This window comes from Bufo gargarizans, chromosome 3, assembly GCF_014858855.1.
Source record: "Bufo gargarizans isolate SCDJY-AF-19 chromosome 3, ASM1485885v1, whole genome shotgun sequence".
Lineage (NCBI taxonomy): Eukaryota > Metazoa > Chordata > Amphibia > Anura > Bufonidae > Bufo > Bufo gargarizans.
The window spans coordinates 238670739-238691397 of NC_058082.1; the positions used below are offsets into that span (position 1 = coordinate 238670739).

General features: G+C 38.7%; 1 protein-coding gene across 7 annotated transcripts in view; it reads right to left on the reverse strand.

The window, feature by feature from the left end:
* The window catches only part of DMD (dystrophin), a 3186583-nt gene that overhangs the window by 465829 nt on the left and 2700095 nt on the right, over positions 1-20659 (reverse strand). For all 7 annotated transcript variants that reach the window (XM_044284724.1, XM_044284721.1, XM_044284723.1 and 4 more), the window contains one exon: positions 17774-17920. In XM_044284724.1, coding sequence (XP_044140659.1) covers positions 17774-17920 — 147 coding nt within the window. The remainder of the gene's footprint in view (positions 1-17773; positions 17921-20659) is intronic.

Here is a 20659-nt window from a genome sequence, read left to right on the forward strand (position 1 = left end):
GAGCAAAGTTATAAAATAAATTATATTCAGCTGTTTCATCAAATTTCACAAAGAAATGTGATTCATGACGAATTACTTTGTCATGAAGCACATTCCTTTCTATGTAGCAGGCGCAACTAAGGGGAACGGGGTTCACGCCGCCCCCTCATCATTGAACCCTTTAGATACCATGTTCATCGTTTTTCAGGGGTTAATCAGGGTAAAAAAAAATACTCACCTTATCCATTTGCTTGCGCAGACGCCGTTGCGGCCATCTTGGTTGAAGACACAGCATGATTGAAGACGTCACGCTAGCGATTTTTGCAATCGAGATGGTCACAATGGCCTCTTTGTGCGAATATGGATAAGGTGACCATGTAATTTTTTTAACTCCATTTCAGGAAAAATGTATTTGTTACCATGAAAGGCGAGGAAATTCGGCTTAGTTGCTAATCAAATTTTCCTGAAGTTCAGATTGAACTCAATTTGTTTGGCTTCAATTCGCTCAACACTAAATATAATCACATGTTTTTATAATGCCATAAATTAATCAGAATTTCTTTTAATTAGTATTTAGGGTATTCAATTAATTTAAGTTATCAAGGATTTTTACATGACATACAAAGAAGGGAATATTATAACTAAAATTTGTTGTAACAAAATAAAAAAAAATGGTTATTTATCTACCCAACTTTAACACTGCCCTACTGAACCTAGTCAAAAATACAGCAACATGCTTTAATAGGTTATGAGAATATAAGAGGAAAATAAAACTTTTGGAATGCCAGATTATAAGCTCGTAGTGTAGATTTGGGGCAACTGCCATTCTGTGAGTCCAGCTGCTAGCCCCTGTAGTTAGAGACTCCAGGGCAGTGGGATAGTCTTTTAAGTCTCCATGGATGCACATGACCCCGACTTTCCGGCCAGTATACTCCGCTGACTGTACCAGGGGAACCATTACTAGGGGCACCAGACTCCCTGAGTCCACCAGAGCCTCCGCTGGAGTGTCTCCTACCTCCACCTGGCACAGGGGTATCTGCTGCACACTGCTTCCTGGCATATTGCGACTGATGGTAGCCATAGTTAGTATCCATGGGTTCCACCTGATGGGGGCAGTCCGTTCTTACATGGGCCGGCCCCTATTGGCTCTTCAAAAGACTATTGGAGCCAGGTCCATAGAGGGTACACTCCAGGTGGGTTTGGTTGGTACAAGTCGCCGGGTCTGGGATGGAGATTTATGCGGTTTGACTGCCCCCCTCCCAACAGAACCCCCTGTAACAGTCTTAGTAGCTTCATAGCGCTTCACCAGGTCCACCATTTCTAGGACGTTGCTAGGAGACAGCTGGCGATCCAGTGCTGGAGAGGAGGTGCCAGAGCCCTCCAGAACATATCAGCCAATAGTCTACCCAGCACAGCCGTGGGACTCGGCACATCAGGCTGTAGCCACTTTTGCAAGAGGTGGAATAAGTCATAATATTGGCTCTTCACAGGCTCAGCCGGCTTAAACCCCACTGATGTACCCGCTGGGCTCGGACCAACACATTCACCCCCAGTCTTGCCAAAATCTCAACCCTTTACTTTTTGGTAGTTGGCCGCTTGATCGTCCGGCAAGTCAAAATACTGCTATATATATATATATATATATATATATATACAGTATCAGTGATCAATTAGGAACTTTAAGTGTCCCTAAAAAAAAAAAAAAAAGTGCCCCAATGTTGTAGGCCTGGCATGCTCAACCTGCGGCCCTCCAGCTGTTGCAAAACTACAACTCCCATCATGCCCTGATGTAGACTGATAGCTGTAGGCTGTCCGGGCATGCTGGGAGTTGTAGTTTTGCAACAGCTGGAGGGCTGTATGTTGGGCATCCCTGTTATAGGCAGTTCCAAAGTGACAGAAGGCAGAGCCAACACAAGTAGGATGGCCAGCAATACCATATTGCAGCACAAAATACTGCCTCTGCAGAGCTAAAGAATGCAGTGCAACACAATAAACTGCCCCAACGGCATAAAAAATTACAGTGCAGCACAAAATGATGCCCCAGCAGCACAAAATGCTTCCTGATAAACTGCCCCTCTGTCGTGGCCAGCAGCAGATGCACATTCTGTCCTCCTACTATGGTTGCCTCAGGATGGCCATATAGCTGAATTCAGGAATGAGGAGGGCAAATGTGGTCAGAGGCCAGGAGATATCTCAAGTCTCTCTAACCATATCTTGCCTGCCCATTGCAGGACTTAGACTCTAGGATACTTGAATATCTCATGAATAAAAGCAGTCACTATAACCTGTTAGATTTTCTTCTAGCCTGTGGTTATAAAGAGATATGGGACTGCATATGCCATATTAGTTTATACAACTATCTGTCACTGCTTTTGAAATATATTAGGAATTAATTCAAGAGAACCTTGAGTTCAACTTCTAGAGAATAGGAATTAAGCACAGTGGGCATTGTGTTGCCCACATATGTGACATTGCTGTACAATATACTTGGCTGAATAGAGAAGAATTGAATTTTTGACCTCTGGAAATGAATAATGCATTTAGAAGAACAGAAGGGTTTGACAATTGTTTATTGCAGGAAAGTTTCTGCTGTTGGAATACCACAGACGTTATGTCAAGACATATTAAATCCATAGTATAGGCAGTAAGGATTCATTTTTTGCATCTTGTTAATCAGCTGTGTTATATATTTCACTGTATGTGTTTGCATTTACATACTGTATGTAGACTGTATCTTATTTACCATGCTATTACATCTTTTATGCACTATTTTGGCTCTGAGATGTCTGCCAAGTATGCACAGTATGTACCATAGAGGTAAACCTTGCAGATGCTAAGAAGACCAAAAAAAGGAAAAGACGCTAGATTAGATTGATCAGATTATATTCCACATGTAGTTTATGAATTTAAGACAAAAATAAAGTGTTAACTGATCCAAGGGCCACACTGCCTCACCTTTCTGAAAAGTATGGAACAAAGGCTTTCAAGCTTTAGGCACTACTAGCATAAGCTCAGCCCCATTCACATTGTAATAATAATAATAATCCTAAACTAATTAGCAACCTAGTCATTTCAATGGAGCTGACCTACAAAACCAGACACAGCCCATAGACAGGTGTGGTGCTGTTTCTCAGCAGGTACTAAACCAGAGCTCTGACACAATTCAATCAGCATGGACAGCATCAGTGCTCTGGTTCAGAGAATCACATTCCTCAACAGTGTATGGCCACAATAGTATATCGAGAGCTGAAACTAGTGGCAAAATTACTCAGGAATCGGGAGCCTCAAAGAAAAAGTGTTGACTACTGCCAGGTGAAGGTGGCTGCTGTTTTTGGAAAACATGATAGATCTTCTTCTGATAAAAAAAATGGTCTCCTGCGACGCATCAACTCCACCTGAAGTCAAGTCTTGGACTAGACATGCACAACTGGTTAGTGGCAATATTTCTTTGATATAATTTTGTTGCCAGAGTCTACCTAAGATGCCTATAATCTTACTTTGAAGGACAATTTATGACACTAAGTTCTAACAAAACTGCTTATGTTGGGGGTAAGAGGATTCAAGAAGGGTAGTCTCATGTCCAACAAAAATAATTTTACAGGGGACATCTGGTAATCACTTTATCTTCTGCCCCTGTAGAACTAACTTAGTGATATCAATTGGGAAAGCCATCTTTTCCTTGTCATTGAAAATACCTCATGATTGAATGTCTATGGACAACGAATGCTGCTGAATCCAGCTATAGAATCCATAGACATATTTGTATAAAGATCCTGACAAATTACTGGTGCTTCCCATCCAATTGCTCTCATACCATAATATACCTGCTATGGCCCTCTGAAGAAGATGTTGTAGATATGACCTGCATCTCCTTATTGCAAAAGTTTTCGGTGTGTTAATCAACTTAGGTGAAGTGGGTGGATGTCCTTTTGGCAAAAAAGAGGGTTTACATTATTTTGTGACTATGACACCCTGTGGTTAACATGTACACCTCAGCTCTCAGCCCCCTAGTATGGAGCAACCAAGCTAGCAACAGCTGCAAATACTATTGTACAATAATGACAAACATTGACTACGGAGACGTAAAGCATGCAGAGTCCCAGGAGGTGCTGCCAAGACAAGCAGTAAAGTGCAATGATAATTCTGAACGTACTGTTTTGTAAATGAATGAGAAATATTGTAGGAGTATGTTTTTATAAGAATAATGAACTGTGTAGGCATATATACTTAAAATAAACCACAGTAAGCACAATACATAATATACAATAAAATGAACTACCGAAATATGTAATACACTAAACTACACTATTTAAATACAAAATAAAATATACTAATAAACTAAAACTATGTTCAATATAATTCACATATTCTTTTTATAAAATAATATAAAGCTTTATTATTATGTATCTTACTAATAATATACCCACAGAATATGTCAAGGTATTGTAGGCTGCAGTTTTAAAATCCCACTTTGTCTCATTTTCATAGGCATGATCACACTCCTGACAAAGAAACATATGTTCTGTGGCATTAAAGTTTTGGAGTCAGGATTTTGGGATTAATTTGTCAAGGTATTATGCTGGTCTTACAAAAACAATTCAAAGTTAGTCAATGTGAAGAATGCTTGAGTAATTTTACTTTCCTGCACAGGTGGATAGAGAACATATGCTGCTTAGGAAACCAGGAGAGACCATGGTTTAAAAAAAGAACAGAAAAAAAGCCATAACTCGGAAATAGTTTATAGAAAAGCAGGGTCATTTCTGTTAGAACAGCAATATACTTAAATGTTTATTGAATGTGAGTATGTTAAAAAGAAGGCTAATTTAATATAAAAAATCTAAAACAAAAATAAATAAATCTCCAAACCTTTCTACTCCATGTGCCATCTCCCTTTATGAGGTAGCCAGAATTGGAAATGTAATTATATACCAGCAGTAGTCTTTCCACACTTATAAACCCCAGTGTCCACAGAAATGGGGCATGTCTACTATGGAATGCTGTCTCAACAGAGTCTTAAGTAATTCCAACTGGAAAGTCAGATTTTTCTTTTTTTTTGCCACTTGTGAGGTCATAAATAATAGTGATAATAGAGAACCAGGTGACAATCTAAAAAAAGATTTGTCTTACGAGATATGAAAATGCAGCAATTCAGAAAAGTCGGGGATATTAGATTTTCACTTTCCAGATTTTACCATTCCCTTACTGTGCATTGAGTTCATTCTTTACTATTCCCTTACTGTGCATTGAGCTCATCCTTTATTCATCCTTCCAAGATCTACCATGATGTATGGTCATATTATGTCCCGAGTACATTGAGATATAGTTGCTATTTGTTCTGCTAGACTTTGGAAAGATTTACGGTACCTATATGCTATGGAGCACATTTTGTCGAACCCACTAATTGTGATGGAATATACTGATATTTTAATGTTTATCAGAATGTTGTTATGGCAAATGGCCTCTGAAGTTTCAGTAGAATTAGCTGTTGGCTGACAATTATTTCATGTATTTGGCTACCTTTAGTATCATAATTTTCCAGCTATTGACATTCAATAATCCAAATATCAATGATTTATTAGTAAGGACAGATAGATCTCCTTTGGAAAATATGGAATCTATTAACTTAAAGTTATGTACCTAGACTTTAGAACAACTATTTAAAAGTACTCTAAATGGCATAAAATATTTTTTTATATTATACACTAGCAGAAGGACCCGGCTTCGCACAGTTATATTTGATCTATTTAATTTAATGTTTCTGTGTGTCGTTAAAAGATATCCACAGTATCCCCCATAACTGTGACCTCTACAGCACCCCACCCCCTTAACAGTTAACTCCACTGCCCCTCACTACTTAACACTGACCCCCCCACAGTGCCCCGCCTCCTTACAATAGGACATCTACAGCAGCCCGTCCCCTTAACTTTGAGCTTCACAGCAGCCCACCCCTTTAAGGCTCCATTCACACGTCCGCAACGTGTTTTGCGGATACACGGAGCCACGGATCCGCAAAACACGGAAAGTGGCAATGTGCAGTACGCATTTTGCGGACCGTACATTGCCGGCACTAATAGAATATGCCTGTTCTTGTCCGCAATTGCGGACAAGAATAGGACATGTTCTATTTTTTTTGCGGAAACGGAAGCACGGATGCGGAGGTTCGGATCCGCAAATGTGGATGCGGACAGCACATTCTGGCCCCATTGAAAATGAATGGGTCTGCACCCGTTCCGCAAAATTGCGGAATGGATGCGGATCCATTTTGCGGACGTGTGAATGGATCTAAGGCCTCTTTCACACTACAGTATGTTGAATTCAGTGTTTTGCGTTCTGTTTTTAACGGATCCGTTGTTCAGTTTTTTTGGTTCTGTTGTGTCTCCGTTTCTGTTCCGTTGTTCCGTTCCATTTTTCCGTATGGCATATACAGTAATTAAATAGAAAAAATTGGGCTGGGCATAACATTTTCAATAGATGGTTCAGAAAAAACGGAACGGAAACGGAAGACATACGGATGCATTTCCGTATGTGTTCCATCTTTTTTGCGGACCCATTGACTTGAATGGAGCCACGGACTGTGATTTGCGGGCAATAATAGGACATGTTCTATCTTTCAACGGAACGGAAATACGGAAACGGAATGCATACAGAATTCATTCCGTTCTTTTTGCGGAACCATTGAAATGAATGGTTCCGTATACGGACCATATACGGAACGCAAAAAACGGACCGCAAAACGGAAAAAATAAACGGTAGTGTGAAAGAGGCCTAACAGTGAGTTTCACAGCACCCCACTCCCTTCTCAGGGGCATTCCCCCTTAACAGTGACCTATACAGCACCCTGCCCCTTTAACAGTGACCTCCACAGTGCCCGCCCCTTTAACAGTGACCTCCACAATGTCCGCCCCTTTAAGAGTGACCTCCACAGTGCCCGCCCCTTTAACAGTGACCTCCACAATGTCGGCCCCTTTAAGAGTGACCTCCACAGTGTCTGCCCCTTTAAGTGACCTCCACAGTGACTGCCCCTTTAAGTGACCTCCACACTGCTCGCCCCTTTATGTGACCTCCACACTGCGTGTCCTTTATGTGACCTCCACAGTGCCTGCCCCTTTAACAGTGACCTCCGCAGTGCCCGCCCCTTTAACAGTGACCTCCACAGTGCCCTCCCATTTAACAGTGACCTACACGGTGCCCGCCCCTTTAACAGTGACCTCCACAGTGCCCGCCCCTGTAACAGTGACCTCCACAGGGTCCTGCCCCTTTAAGGCTAGGGCTACACGACAACATGTGTTGTGCAACATTTTTTCTCAACAATTTTTATAATGATAGGCTATGGTGTTGCACTGTGACATGCGACATGTTGCGACTGCGACACGACAGTTGCAAAACAATCCATCCAAGATGGATGCATGTAGCAGAGTAGTTGTGCCCTATGTGTTGTGCAACTTGGGTTGGCTGGGTTGTTATGGAAACCTGGAGTAAAACTGTGTGTATGTGGAGACTAAGGATCTGCGAGCTTCTTTTGGCTGATAAGGGACATGTGACCGTGTGTATGGCAGTTGGGATATGAAGAGAAAGACTTGCAGGCTTGTATTGGCTAATGCAGGTCATTTTTGGGAATATCTCAGGAACGGTACGTCCTAGAGAGCTGTGACCCCCACAAGATTTCTTTCCATGTAGCAAGGGATGTGTATACCAAGTTTCGTTGAAATCGATGGTTGCGTTTTTGAGTCATCGCGAAACATACATACATACACACATATATATGTCCTTCTTTATATATAAATTTTTATTTTTATTTTTTTCAGGTGTCTATTACACTTTGGAATTCATACAGTTGAATTCCACTGACATGTGTATGGTAGAGATGAGCGAAGTTCTCTAAAATTTGGTTTGACTGCTTCGCCGAATAAAAAAACAAAACGCTTTGTGATGAATTACTTCGTCACAAAGTGCATTTCTTTGTAACTAGTGGGTGCAATGACCGGGAATGGCAATTGCACTGCCCCCCAGCATTGAACCCCTCAGATGCTGCATCTGAGATCCATATTAGAGCACTTTACTGTTTGAAAATTAAAAATAAAAACTATTTGCTACCATGGAGCACGAGGAAATTCGGCTTCACTGCGAATTTTTCCTGAAATTCAGATTAAAGTCCACTTTGTGAACTTTGATTCACTCAAAACTAGTGTATGGCAGTACGGATTCTATTGGGGCTGCCCTGAGAGCTCCACAGGCAGGAACACATATCACTTCTCCTACCTGTGCCCACTTCGCTATGCTAAAGCCTGGCATAGATGTGCTACCAGCTATCAGCAAACTTCGATAACAATGAAAAGTTCCAAAATCAACCAGGGAAAACAGAAACACTTCCCTAAAATATAACCTTTATAAAATATAACCATTAAAAACTCCAAATTCAGACAAGACTACAACCTCAGAAAAATACTCTGTCCTAGCTTACCCTACCTAAGGGCTCATGCTCATAAACTTATTTTTTTGTCTGTTCCGGGTTTTTTTGCAGCCCGTATGCAGAACTGTTAACTTTAATGGGGGCGTAAAAAACGGAAATGACTCCATTCCGCCCCCAAAAATAGGACATGTCCTTTTATTGTCAACATTATGGACAAGGATAGGACCGTTCTATTATGGGCTGGCTGTTCCTTTCCGCAAAATTCAGAATGCACACGGCCAGTATCCGTGTTTTGTGGATCTGCAATTTACGCACCTCAAAACAAAGGTCGTTATGCATGAGCCCTAAAGTGAAGTAGCCCTGACCAGGGTGATCTCACTGTTTTTATCTAGTCCTCCAAAACCCTGAACTCATTGGAGTGGGAGGCTGATATAAGTGGGATCACTCATTAGCATTAAGAATATGTCTAGGTCAATAGTTACAGTCCAACCCTGTATTAGAGAGTAGGGATTCACTTAATCTGGAATAATTATAGACTTATTAGAGTATAGATGAACTATACACTGTACTTATAGTTCCTCCTAGATATATCCTATCTGGGGTTCATCAGGGGCTCAAAAATGATTAAGATGTAATATATTCAAACAAAAATAGCCTATTCAACCTAGATGGCATTCATGGGGTACATAGCGACAGATGATAGTGACCCAAGGTCTCTATATATGTATATAGCAATAGCTAGTACATAGAAGCAGTACTGAAAAAGGTGGTGGGGTGGCCAGTCTAGCTCTGTGCACACAGCTATGTTCAATCTACTCCCGTTAAAGGGAAAAAGACTTGCCAACACAGTCTAAGTTATACCTACATAAGGTGTCCATAGGATATAAATCCAAATCACAGATATGATGTCCCGCTATTCATTGCCATCGCCAGAACATTGATAGATGTGCATAGATGTGCTATGCCAGGTTTTAGAGGAGCAGGCACACACAGCAGCAGCGCCATACAGAGCTCCTGGCTATGCTCATTCTGCTGAAGCCTTGATTAGATCAGCGAGTGGGCACAGGCAGGAGCTCTGCATAGCACATTGCTGCGCCTACCTGGCACATCTATGCCAGGCTTTAACAGAGCAGAGCTGGCACAGGTAGGAGCACACATTGCTTAGAGCAGATCCAGTGGAATATGTACACCCGTACACTGCTGATATGTCAGCGGTGTTTGATTGCAAAAATTCCACAGTGTGATGGACACCTGAACTTCGAGTGTCTATTTTGTGTTGAAACATGAAAAAATTAAATAAGGTATAAAAAAAAAAACACAACACTTTATGCCATTTAGAGTAGTTCTGAATAAGGTGCTGGCTTAAATTTAGACCAAGTGAAAGTTGTAAAACTGTGAAAATAAACAATATATTGAACTTAACCCTTTCAGGACAAAGCCATTTTCACCTTTCTGCCCAGGCCATTTTTAGCAAATCTGATATTTTATGTGGTAATAACTTTAAAACGCTTTTATTTATCTAGGCCATTCTGAGATTGTTTTCTCGTCACATATTGTACTTCATGACAGTGGTAAAAATGAGTCAAATTTACCCTAAATTTAGAAAAATTAGCTAATTTCCAAATTTCTATTTCTCTACTTTTATAATAGTAATAACTCCAAAAATAGTTACCACTTTACATTTCCCATATGTCTACTTCATGTTTGGATCATTTTGTGAATGCCATTTTATTTTTTGGGGACGTTAGAAGGCTTAGAAGTTTAGAAGCAAATCTTGAAATCTTTCAGAAAATTTCCAAAACCCACTTTTTGAAGACCAGTTTAGGTCTGAAGTCACTTTGTGAGGATTACATAATAGAAACCACCCAAAAATGGCCCCATTTTAGAAACTACACCCCTTAAGGTATTCAAAACTGATTTTACAAACTTTGTTAACCCTTTAGGTGTTCCACAAAAATTTATGGAAAATGGGGATGAAATTTCTGAATTTCACTTTTTGGGCAGATTTTACATTTTAATCAATTTTTTTCCACTAACAAAGCAAGGGTTTACAGCCAAACAGAACTCAATATTTATTGCCCTGATTCTGTATTTTACAGAAACACCCCATATTTAGTTGTAAACTGCTGTACGGGCACACGGCAGGGCGCAGAAGGAAAGGAACGCCATATGGTTTTTGGAAGGCAGATTTTAAGCTGCCATGTCACATTTGATGCACCCCAGAAACTCCAAAAAAAGACCCAATTTTGGAAACTACAGGATAAGGTGGCAGTTATGTTGGTACTATTTTAGAGTACATATGATTTTTGGTTGCTCTATATTACACTTTTTGTGAGGCAAGATAACAAAAAAGCTGTTTTGGCAGCGTTTTTATTTTTACCTAAGGGGTTAGATCATGTGGTATTTTTATAGAGAAAGTTGTTACAGACGCGGCAATACCTAATATGTATACTTTATTTATTTATGTTTTACAAAATAACAGCATTTTTGAATATAAAAAATAATGTTTCAGTGTCTCCATATTCTGAGAGCCCTAGTTTTTTTTATTTTTGGGGCGATTGTCTTAGGTAGTCATTTTTGTGGAATGAGATGACAGTTTGATTGGCACTATTTTGGGGTGCATATGGCTTTTTGATCACTTGCTATATTACACTTTTGGTGATGTGAGGTGACAAAAAAAGGCTTTTTTGACACCTTTTTTTTTTTTCCTTTTACGGTGTTCACCAGAGGGGTTAGGTCATGTGGTATTTTTATAGAGCAGGTTGTTAAGAACGCAGCTATACCTAATATGTTTTTTTTTACATTTAACACCTAATATGTCCTTTTTTGCATTTAACACAATAAAAGCATTTTTGAAACAAAAAAAATAATGTTTTTTTAATTTTTTGGGTGATTGTCTTAGGTAGAGGCTAATTTTTTGCGGGATGAGGGGACTGTTAGATTGGTACTACTTTGGGCGCTTGGTGTTGCACTTTTATTGATGTAAGGTGAGAATTTAATTTTTTTAGCACAGTTTTTATTTAATTTTTTGACGGTGTTCATCTGAGGGGTTAGGTCAAGTGCTATTTTTATAGAGCCGGTCGATATGGATGCGGCGATACCTAATATCTCTGCATTTCTTTTTTTCCCCAAATTTTTTTTTAACTTTATTTTGGGAAAAATACACTTTTTTTTTTACTTGAAACTTTAAATTCATATTTTTTTGGGCGGTCTGTATTGTGATACATTGACTTCAAGTGTATTACAGACTGTAATACACTTACAGCCTGCTTGCCTATGAGATACAGGGTGCTGGATCTCACAGGCTCTCCCGGAAGACAGCCACAATGCCTAAAAAAGGCAGCTTCTTCCGTGCACGGACATCGCACGTGCCGCGGTCAGCGCTGACCGTGGCCGTGCCGGCGCATACAGCCGGCTAAGAATGACTGCCATATCCCCTGCCGCGGATCGGGTGAGCGCAGCTCCTGCACCCGCCCGATCAGCACGCCGTACATGTATGGCGCTGGGAGTTAAGTCACATCCAGTTGCTCTGTACATGTACGGCACTGGGCGTTAAGTGGTTAATAATTTCCATTGTAATCGTGTCTGGAATACTGATGCACCATGTTGGAAGTAGCTCACATACAGAGAAAATTTGTGTCATTTCATTTAACAAAACAACAGGGCATAAAATAAACACAAACAGAGCAAAGGTAATGTAGATTGTAACATCATTACTGCAAAACAAACCTATAAAATCAACTGAAATATTTCCAAGCTGTAAATGAATCCTAATTAGGGGCAATGTCATTGTGAAGGTGAAAAATATCATACATTACAAACAATTTTTAAAAATAGAAAGCAGCATTCAAATACGAAAAATTGCACTGAAAAGAAAAATCATATTTTGTATATTAATGATGTTATGAATGTTAATCCAAGGGTAAGAACTCAGTCCGCTTCAATGCCTATTGAGGCACAGTACCTTAACCCCTTAGTGACCAGCCTGTTTTGGGCCTTACTGACCAAGCGTTTTTCTTCCTTTTTTCATCGTCGCGTTCCAAGAGCTATAATTTTTTTATTTTTCCATCTATATAGCTGTATGAGGGCTTGTTTTTTGCGGGACAAGTTGTAGTTTTTAATAGCACCATTTTGAGGTACACATAACTTTCTAATTAACTGTTATTAAATCTTTCTGGGAGGGAGATGGGGAAAAAACAGCAATATTGCCACTGCGTTATAAATTTTATGGCGTTCATTTTTTGGTATAAATAACATAATATCTTTATTCTCTGGTCAGTACGATAACAGTGATACCAAATACATATAGTACTTTTTTGCAATAAAACCCCTTTTTTTCAAAAGAAAAAAGTGTTTTTGCATTGCCGCTTCCCAAGACCCATAAATGTATTATTTTTCTTTCTATGGAGTTGTATGAGAGCTTGATTTCTGTGGGACAACTTGTATTTTTCATTGGTATACTTTTGGATTAAATGGCACCTTTTGATCGCTTGTTATTACATTTTTTCGGTGGCAACTAAGAATAAATTAGCAATTCAGTCTTTTTTTTTCTTTTTTTTTGTGTCGTTCACCGTAGGGGATAATTTACATGATATTTATGTAGTCCAGGTTGTTACGGATGCGGCAATACAAAACATAATTTATTTATTGGATTTTTTTATTGGATTTTTTTATTGAATAACATTGTTTTACTTTTTTTAACCACTTAATAGTCCGACAAGGGGACTATAATAGATAGCTTTTCAATTGATTTTAAAATGCAATGCATTATCCTTATAGTGCATTGCATTTTAATGTCAGTGCTATTCTGAATATTGATCAGCAGATTTTTTTTTTGCAATTTTTTTCATTGAATGTATTTCAATATTTTCAATGGAAAAAAAGCTTTTTTTTATGGGATTTTTTGTTGTTGAATAAATTAGTTTATTTTTTATTTTTTATTACTTAATAGTCCCACAAGGGGACTATAACAGACATCTTTTTGATTGCTTTTAAAATGCAATGCACTATTCCTATAGTGCATTGAATTTAATGGCAATGCTATTCTGACATTGACCAGAGAGGGGCGGCCCAACCTAAGGCCCCCGAGTGATCGCCGTAAAAAGGCGTATGGGTGGTCACTAAGGGGTTAATGTAGAATTAAGTCAACTAAAGAGCTGATTTAAAAACTACATTGAAAACTAAAGTGATTCTAGAATTGTGATATGAAAACAGCATTTGCAGAAAAATTGTGAAGGGAATAGGTCACAAGAAGCTTAGTACCTAAACCCCCAGGAGTAGTGACTGCAGGCACAATTATTATTATTTTGTTTAACTTTATCTCTACATAGGGGATTTTATGCTCTGACTGCTGAGATGATGTATTGGGATTTGTGATCAGCACAAAAATAGTGTTCAATGGTGAACTTTCATGTAAGTAGCTATATGGGTCGTACCAGTTACAATGGTGACCGGGCACCTGACCCCGTGGCGCACTGCCAATTACTGTATTTTTCACTTTGTAAGAAGCAGTGTATCTTATAAAGCAAATATTAGTGAGAGCCTCCATTCTCCTCCAGACTGACAGAGAGGGGGGTAGCTGCTCATATCTCCGGTTTAGTACCTTAGAGCTAGAGATATGGAAACACATGGAAAGATATCACAGTTAGAAATCAGGATGCAGTGAATGAAGCTGAAAGTGAAAGTAAAAGCAGGTTTTACCTACTCAATATCTCTTCTGTTGCTTGAACTAATGTCAGCTTTCAAACAGGACCAGCTGCAGGCTTCTAGCTGCTACAATGGAGGAGATAGCAGCATCTAAAGCAGCCCTCCCCTTCCACTTCTGCCCAAGCTCATCTGGGGCAGAACAGGTATGTACTTTTCCCACAGCTGGAGCTGAGCTCGGGCAGAACAGTTAGGTGGTTTAATTACCAGTATAAGGGTACTTTCACGCTTGCTGATGGCATTTGTTAGACGAATCAGGATCCTGATCCGTCTGACAAATGCATTGAAATGCCGGATCCGTCTCTCTTGTGTCATCCGGAAAAACAGATCCGGCATTTATTTTTTTCACATATTTTCTGCGGTCTGAGCATGCGCAGACTGCAAAAACGGATCCGCTTTGCCAGAAAACTTGGGGCTGGATCCGGCATTAATGCATTTCAATGGGAAAAAATGACGGATTAGGCATTCCGCCAAGTATTCATGAATTTTGGACAGAGATAAAACCGTAGCATGCTGCGGTATTATCTCCGTCCTGAAAAGACAAAAAGACTGAACTGAAGACATCCTGATGCACCCTAAACGGATTACTCTTCATTCAGAATGCATTAGGATAAAACTGATCAGTTCTTTTCCGGTATTGAGCCCATAGGACGGAACTCAATGCCAGAAAAGAAAAACGCTAGTGTGAAAGTACCCTAAAAATATGTATTATTAATCAATAAGGGGTTTATCTCCAACATTTCCATACTGGTTGTCTCTGCTCAATATTTTGCTTCTGATGTGGGGAAATTGCACATTATAGTACAGATTTGTGCTGGCAATAAGTGCCAGATTGCTATTTGCCAGATTGAAAGACTTTTGCTGTTGAACTTTTTATTCAAATGGCACAACTAATGTTATACTTGTAACAGCGAGGTCTCCTTAAAATAAAATGGTATGTAAAAATCCATCACATCTAAAAAAGAATGGAGTTAAACAATATCTTGACCTACATTCTAATTTTTACTACTAAAACTAATTTCAATGTTAGAGTTTTATAGCTTGTAAGAGAATTGCGACCACTTATAGAGCTCGGAAGATACAAGCACCTGTCACTCTAATACCCTGGTGCTCCAGTAAAGGACTACTCATTTTTAAGAGGGGAGACCTTTTGTTCAAGTTCATAGATGAAGAAAATCTAAAGGTGTCCTTTATCATTGAGATGAAAAACTCAACGTAATGCTTTGCCTCTAGCTGAAGCCGAAGTTCTAAAGGTAAGGCTGAATATAGTGATAAAGCTTTTGATTAAGAAACCACCAAGGAACCCAATCAGGAACAAGAAACAATAGGAATATCATTTCTGTCTTGATACAAGTCTCTTTTTTTTTTTTTACAAAGGAACCTATTGTGTCTTAGAAGGGGTATGAGGTCCTCTTATGTTAACATATGCACTGAGCCCACTCAGGAATTTAAGCAACTCTGTCCATATGTGGTGGATTTTTTTTCTTTGCAGTCTCATTAAAAAACACAGTTTAGTGTATGTGTCAAAAATATACTCTAATGTTGGGAATCTCATTATCAACTTCGAGTGGGATAGAAATTAATTATAATGACAGCAGATTCCCACACTTGGCACCTGACCTCAATTACATTGAGGTCATTTAAAGGCAATGTGTCATGAGAAAATGACATGGTTTAAATTACTTTTTTATGTCAAGTTTTTTGTTTTAATTTTTCATGTAACTATATTTAAGTAAAACCTACCTAAAAGTGGTCAGTTTTCGTATTGGTCACTGTCCCTAATAATGTGGAGACTTTCTGTTCTGTACAGGTAACTTTTCAGTAGCCATCTCATTATCATGACAGGCAGAACAACAATGACATATATCACCTCTGTATAGATAACACAGAATCCACCATTCATAACAGTTTGACTACTCCCTCCTGACCTCTGCGCAGGTGACAGAGCATGCCTAAAAAATCCTCCATAGAAGTTAATGAGTTCTCTCTAGTCTATTGTGTCTAATGGCCAGTGTGACCACTGTCTAAGAATAGGAAGTTTTGCATATTTGTGGCCAGTATGAGCGTGCAATCACTGATATTGATAAACGGTATTAAAATTAAAATAACAAATCTTTATTACCAGTCGGGTTAAAAATGTATTAATCCCTTTAAACAAATAGGCTAATTAAACGCTGAGGTGGGTAAGTGTGCATCATGGGTATAGTGTGTATGTATACCCCACGCTGCATTGTGTATAAGCTAAGTATCTGTGTCCTACAACTTTTCCCACCTCGGATGTGGTGTCACTATATCAGCTATGGCTGTAGTGTAATTAAGCCCCAGTAAAAAAAATAAAAAAATAAAACACCACTAATAACAAATACATACATTTTTAACTTGACTGGTAAAGATTTGTTATTTTAATTTTAATACCGTTTGTCAATATCAGTGATTGTATTTGAAAGTGAGACAGTAAAATATCCCTACCTATACTTTCTGTGACCTGTTCCAGTTTGAACATGACATAATTTTGGAATGACTTTCTAAATCTAGATAGAAACATTAAAAATCAAATCACTAAAATGTTACACAAACACACACACACACAACATAAAAACATGATTTAAACAATAGCTCATTTTCCGATGAGACATTCCCTAATATGTTACTATATTAGACCACTGGTTGTCTTATAGCTAGGGTCTCTTATGGAAGCAAATGTTCATTTCCCCTGTTCTGCTAACCACAGAGGAAATGAAGCTTGGAATGGTGCCCAATAAAATCATTGATTTGTTTGTGGAGTGTATGGACATGCAAAGCTCATGATTAAGGACTCTTGCACACGACTGAATGGCTTTTTCAGTATTTTGGGGTCCGCAAAAAACGGATCCGCAAAAAATACGGACGACATCCAAGTGCAGAACGGAACAGCTGGCCCCTGATAGAACAGAACTACCCTTGTCCGTTTTTTGCGGACAATAATAGGACATGTTCTTTGTTTGAACAGAATGGTAAAACGGAAATACAGAAATGGAAGGCATACGGAGTACCTTCCGTTTTTTTTTGTGGATCCATTGAAATGAATGGGTCCGTATACGGAATGCAAAACATGGAACGTTAACGGGAAAAAAACGTTTGTGTGCAAGAGGCCTAAGGGACATTCTGTGTAGCTGCTTTGTGCTCTGGCATGGGGGTCCTTTATGTACTCAGAATGCCACAATAAGGTTTTTGAAAATTGATTTTCTAACCCCGACTATGCCTTTAACATAACATTTAAAAATATCTTCGACAATTAGAATGATATTCCACATTGGAAATTGGTCCTGCTGTTGTAACTATTATTCGGGCGCTGCATTCATGTGATTTCACATGATGAAACTTTAAGCAGTACAATTATAGTATTTAATCAGTGAAACGCATTAAAGAAACTTCATAGATATTTTTTTTTCCACATTTTCAACCAACTAACATTTTTAATACTATGAATTTCATGCACATAGGTACATATACAGACTATCTGAACAATTAATGAAATTGATGAAATGAACTTTACTATCCATAGAAGTAAAAAAAATAATAATCAGATTACCTTTTATACAATATAAATCCTTAAGAAAAATGCTCCACCATGAGCAACAGGATTTTTAACTGATGTAATCTGTCTGCACACCTATAAATGAATCTAAGAAAGCACTTTACCTGTAGCAGCTTCCACCTTGTGTTTAAATCTTCCAGGCGGTTAATATTATAAGGAGATAACTGGATGTCAGTCGCTTTGAACTGGTACGCAAGATCATTCACTTGATCAACGTTGTTTTTTATCGGTGCTATTTCTGCTCTGAAGGCCTAGAAAATAAAGACAATGTAAAAAGACATTATAAAAAATGACGTTTACACATATAAAACGGTCTAATAATTGCTTGGAATTAATTCTATGCTTGTTTTAAGGGTACGGCCACATGGAGCGGCAGTGATCTGGTTGGGTCGTGCGGCCAGTTAGCCAGCAGCTGCCTTTCATTGAGACAAATTTATTGAGAAGCCTGCTCCTCTTCAGAAGTTGGCCACATTTTACTCCAACAGATTTCTTATTAACCCCTAAGTGACCAGCCTGTTTTGGGCCTTACTAACCTAGAGTTTTTCTTCCATTTTTCATCGTCGCGTTCCAAGAGCTATAACTTTTTTATTTTTCTGTCTATATAGCTTTATGAGGGCTTGTTTTTTATGGGCCAAGTTGTAGTTTTTAATGGCACCATTTTTGGGTACATATACCTTTCTGATTAACTTTTATTAACTCTTTCTGGGAGTGAGATGGGACATTTTATGGCATTAATTTTTCGGTATAAATAACATAATATCTTTATTCTCTGGGTCAGTACGATTACAGTGATACCAATTTTTTTTACATTTTACTATTTTTTGCAATAAACCCTCTTTTTTTAAAAGAAATTTTTTTTTTTTAACTTTTTTATTTTTCTTTCTATGGAGTTGTGTGAGGGCTTGGTTTTATTAGTATTTTACATTGGTATCATTTTGTTATTACATTTCTTCGATGGCAACTAAGAATAAATGAGCAATTCTGTCATTTTCTTTCTTTATTTTTTACGGCGTTCACCGTAGGGAATAATTTACATGATATTTACGTAGTCCTGGTCGTTACGGACGTGGTAATACCAAACATATGGGGAAGATTTTTTTTTAGCAATTTTTTGATTGAATGTATTTTAATATTTTCAATGGAAAAAAAGCGTAATTTTTTATGGTATTTTTTTTATTGAATAAAGGGGAACAAGGGGAGTATAACAGACAGCTTTTTGAATTCTTTTAAAATGCAATGCACTATCCCTATAGTGCATTTAATTTTAATGGCAATGCTATTCTGACATTGACCAGAGAGGGGCAGCCTGCTGGAAATTACTCAAGGCTGGTCTGGGGCTTACATCAGACCCCAGGCAGCCTTCACACACACATCGGCGATCGAATATGCGAGGTGCCGATGGGAGACAGAGGGAGTCTGCTCCCTCTGTCAGCACTTTACATGCAGTGGGTGCCATTGCCCGCGGCATGTAAAATGTTAAACAGCCTGGATCAGCACTACTGCCGGTCTGGGCTGTTAGAACAAGGCTGCGGCTCTCATGTGAGAGCTGGGTCCCCGCTCCCGGCTCCCCGCTGCATGGGGAACCCATGCAGTGCTTAGACTGGGCCGCTGTAAAAAAGTGGCAGCCCAGCCTAAGGCCCCTTAGTGACCGCCATAAAAACACGTATGGGTGGTCACTATGGGGTTAAGATTGGTGTATGAAATGCCAGTCTTTAGTAAAAGGAGACTGCATATGGAAATTTCTCAACCACGTATAGAACATCTGGCCACAAATGCCAGTAAGAACATCAGCAAAAATGGAGTGAGAAATACTGTGAAAACCTATGTGTGCATCCAGCCTAATTGTGTTAGAAACATAAGCTATACTAATTTTTCTGGTTTTCCGACACAAACACTTTCACCCCTCCTCTCTGTCATCAACAATACACTGATTTATCACATTTTACAAAATTAAACTGCTCTACAATGCGATAAAGCTTTTCCTTTTGTAAGTGGCAATCATCAGAGAAGCTTTTATCATTAATTCCTTCCTCCTGCCATTCATACCCTCCTAGGTGGTATTGGCATAGAAGGTACACTGCAATGCTCATTATGAACTTACTGTATTGTAAATGAATGTCAAATGATACAGAAGTGAATCGCAATTAGAGCTTCCATTTCAGATGAAGCAATCAATGGTTGTACGGTGTAGAATACACACAATTGTAGGAATGCAATAGCTTGTGACAAAACAGTTACATTCACTGCTTGCTTTGCATGGAAAGCAAATACGAGTACAATGAAGTCTGCTTGTTTTGTTTTTTTAGTATCTAAAATATGTTTCCTTAATTTTAAATGTATGCCAAATATCTAGCTTTTGGTTATTACTGCCACAGCAGGGTTGCCAACCAGAATTTTTCTTTTTTCTAGACAACTTAACTCAAAATCACGGACAGACAACATTTTTGACGGACAAATTGGAAAACGATAATGAATCACAAAGATTGTAAGTAATACTTGTCTGTATCTCAATATACTGATAACAATTCATTACTAGCATTTACTGTGAGCTCTAAAATGATAATAATTGCCACCAAAATAATCTAGTCAAGTACCACCAGCCTCAAAAAAAATCACAGACACCTTTTTTTTTTCACAGACATAGGCAAAAAGTGCCCAATATTTCTGGACAGTTGGCAACTCTGAGCTACAGATGTTAATTCATCATATATCATATCTAAGAACATAAATGGGATGAGTCCAAGGTATAGCAAAGTTTCTTCTGAGATTTCTGGATATAAAGGCAGAACTACTAAATTGCAGTAAATATTGCAACTTAAAGTGCCCATATACCTTCCATAACTGTCAACCAAGCACTTGTTTGGCCATAGCTGACTGTTACTCTATCTTTGGCCATATATGTGTTATCAGTGGGGAGAGAGTTCTAAACTGCTGCCAGACTCTTTTGGTGGCTTATCCCCTGGGAAAACAATAGGATCAGGCATTGAAAT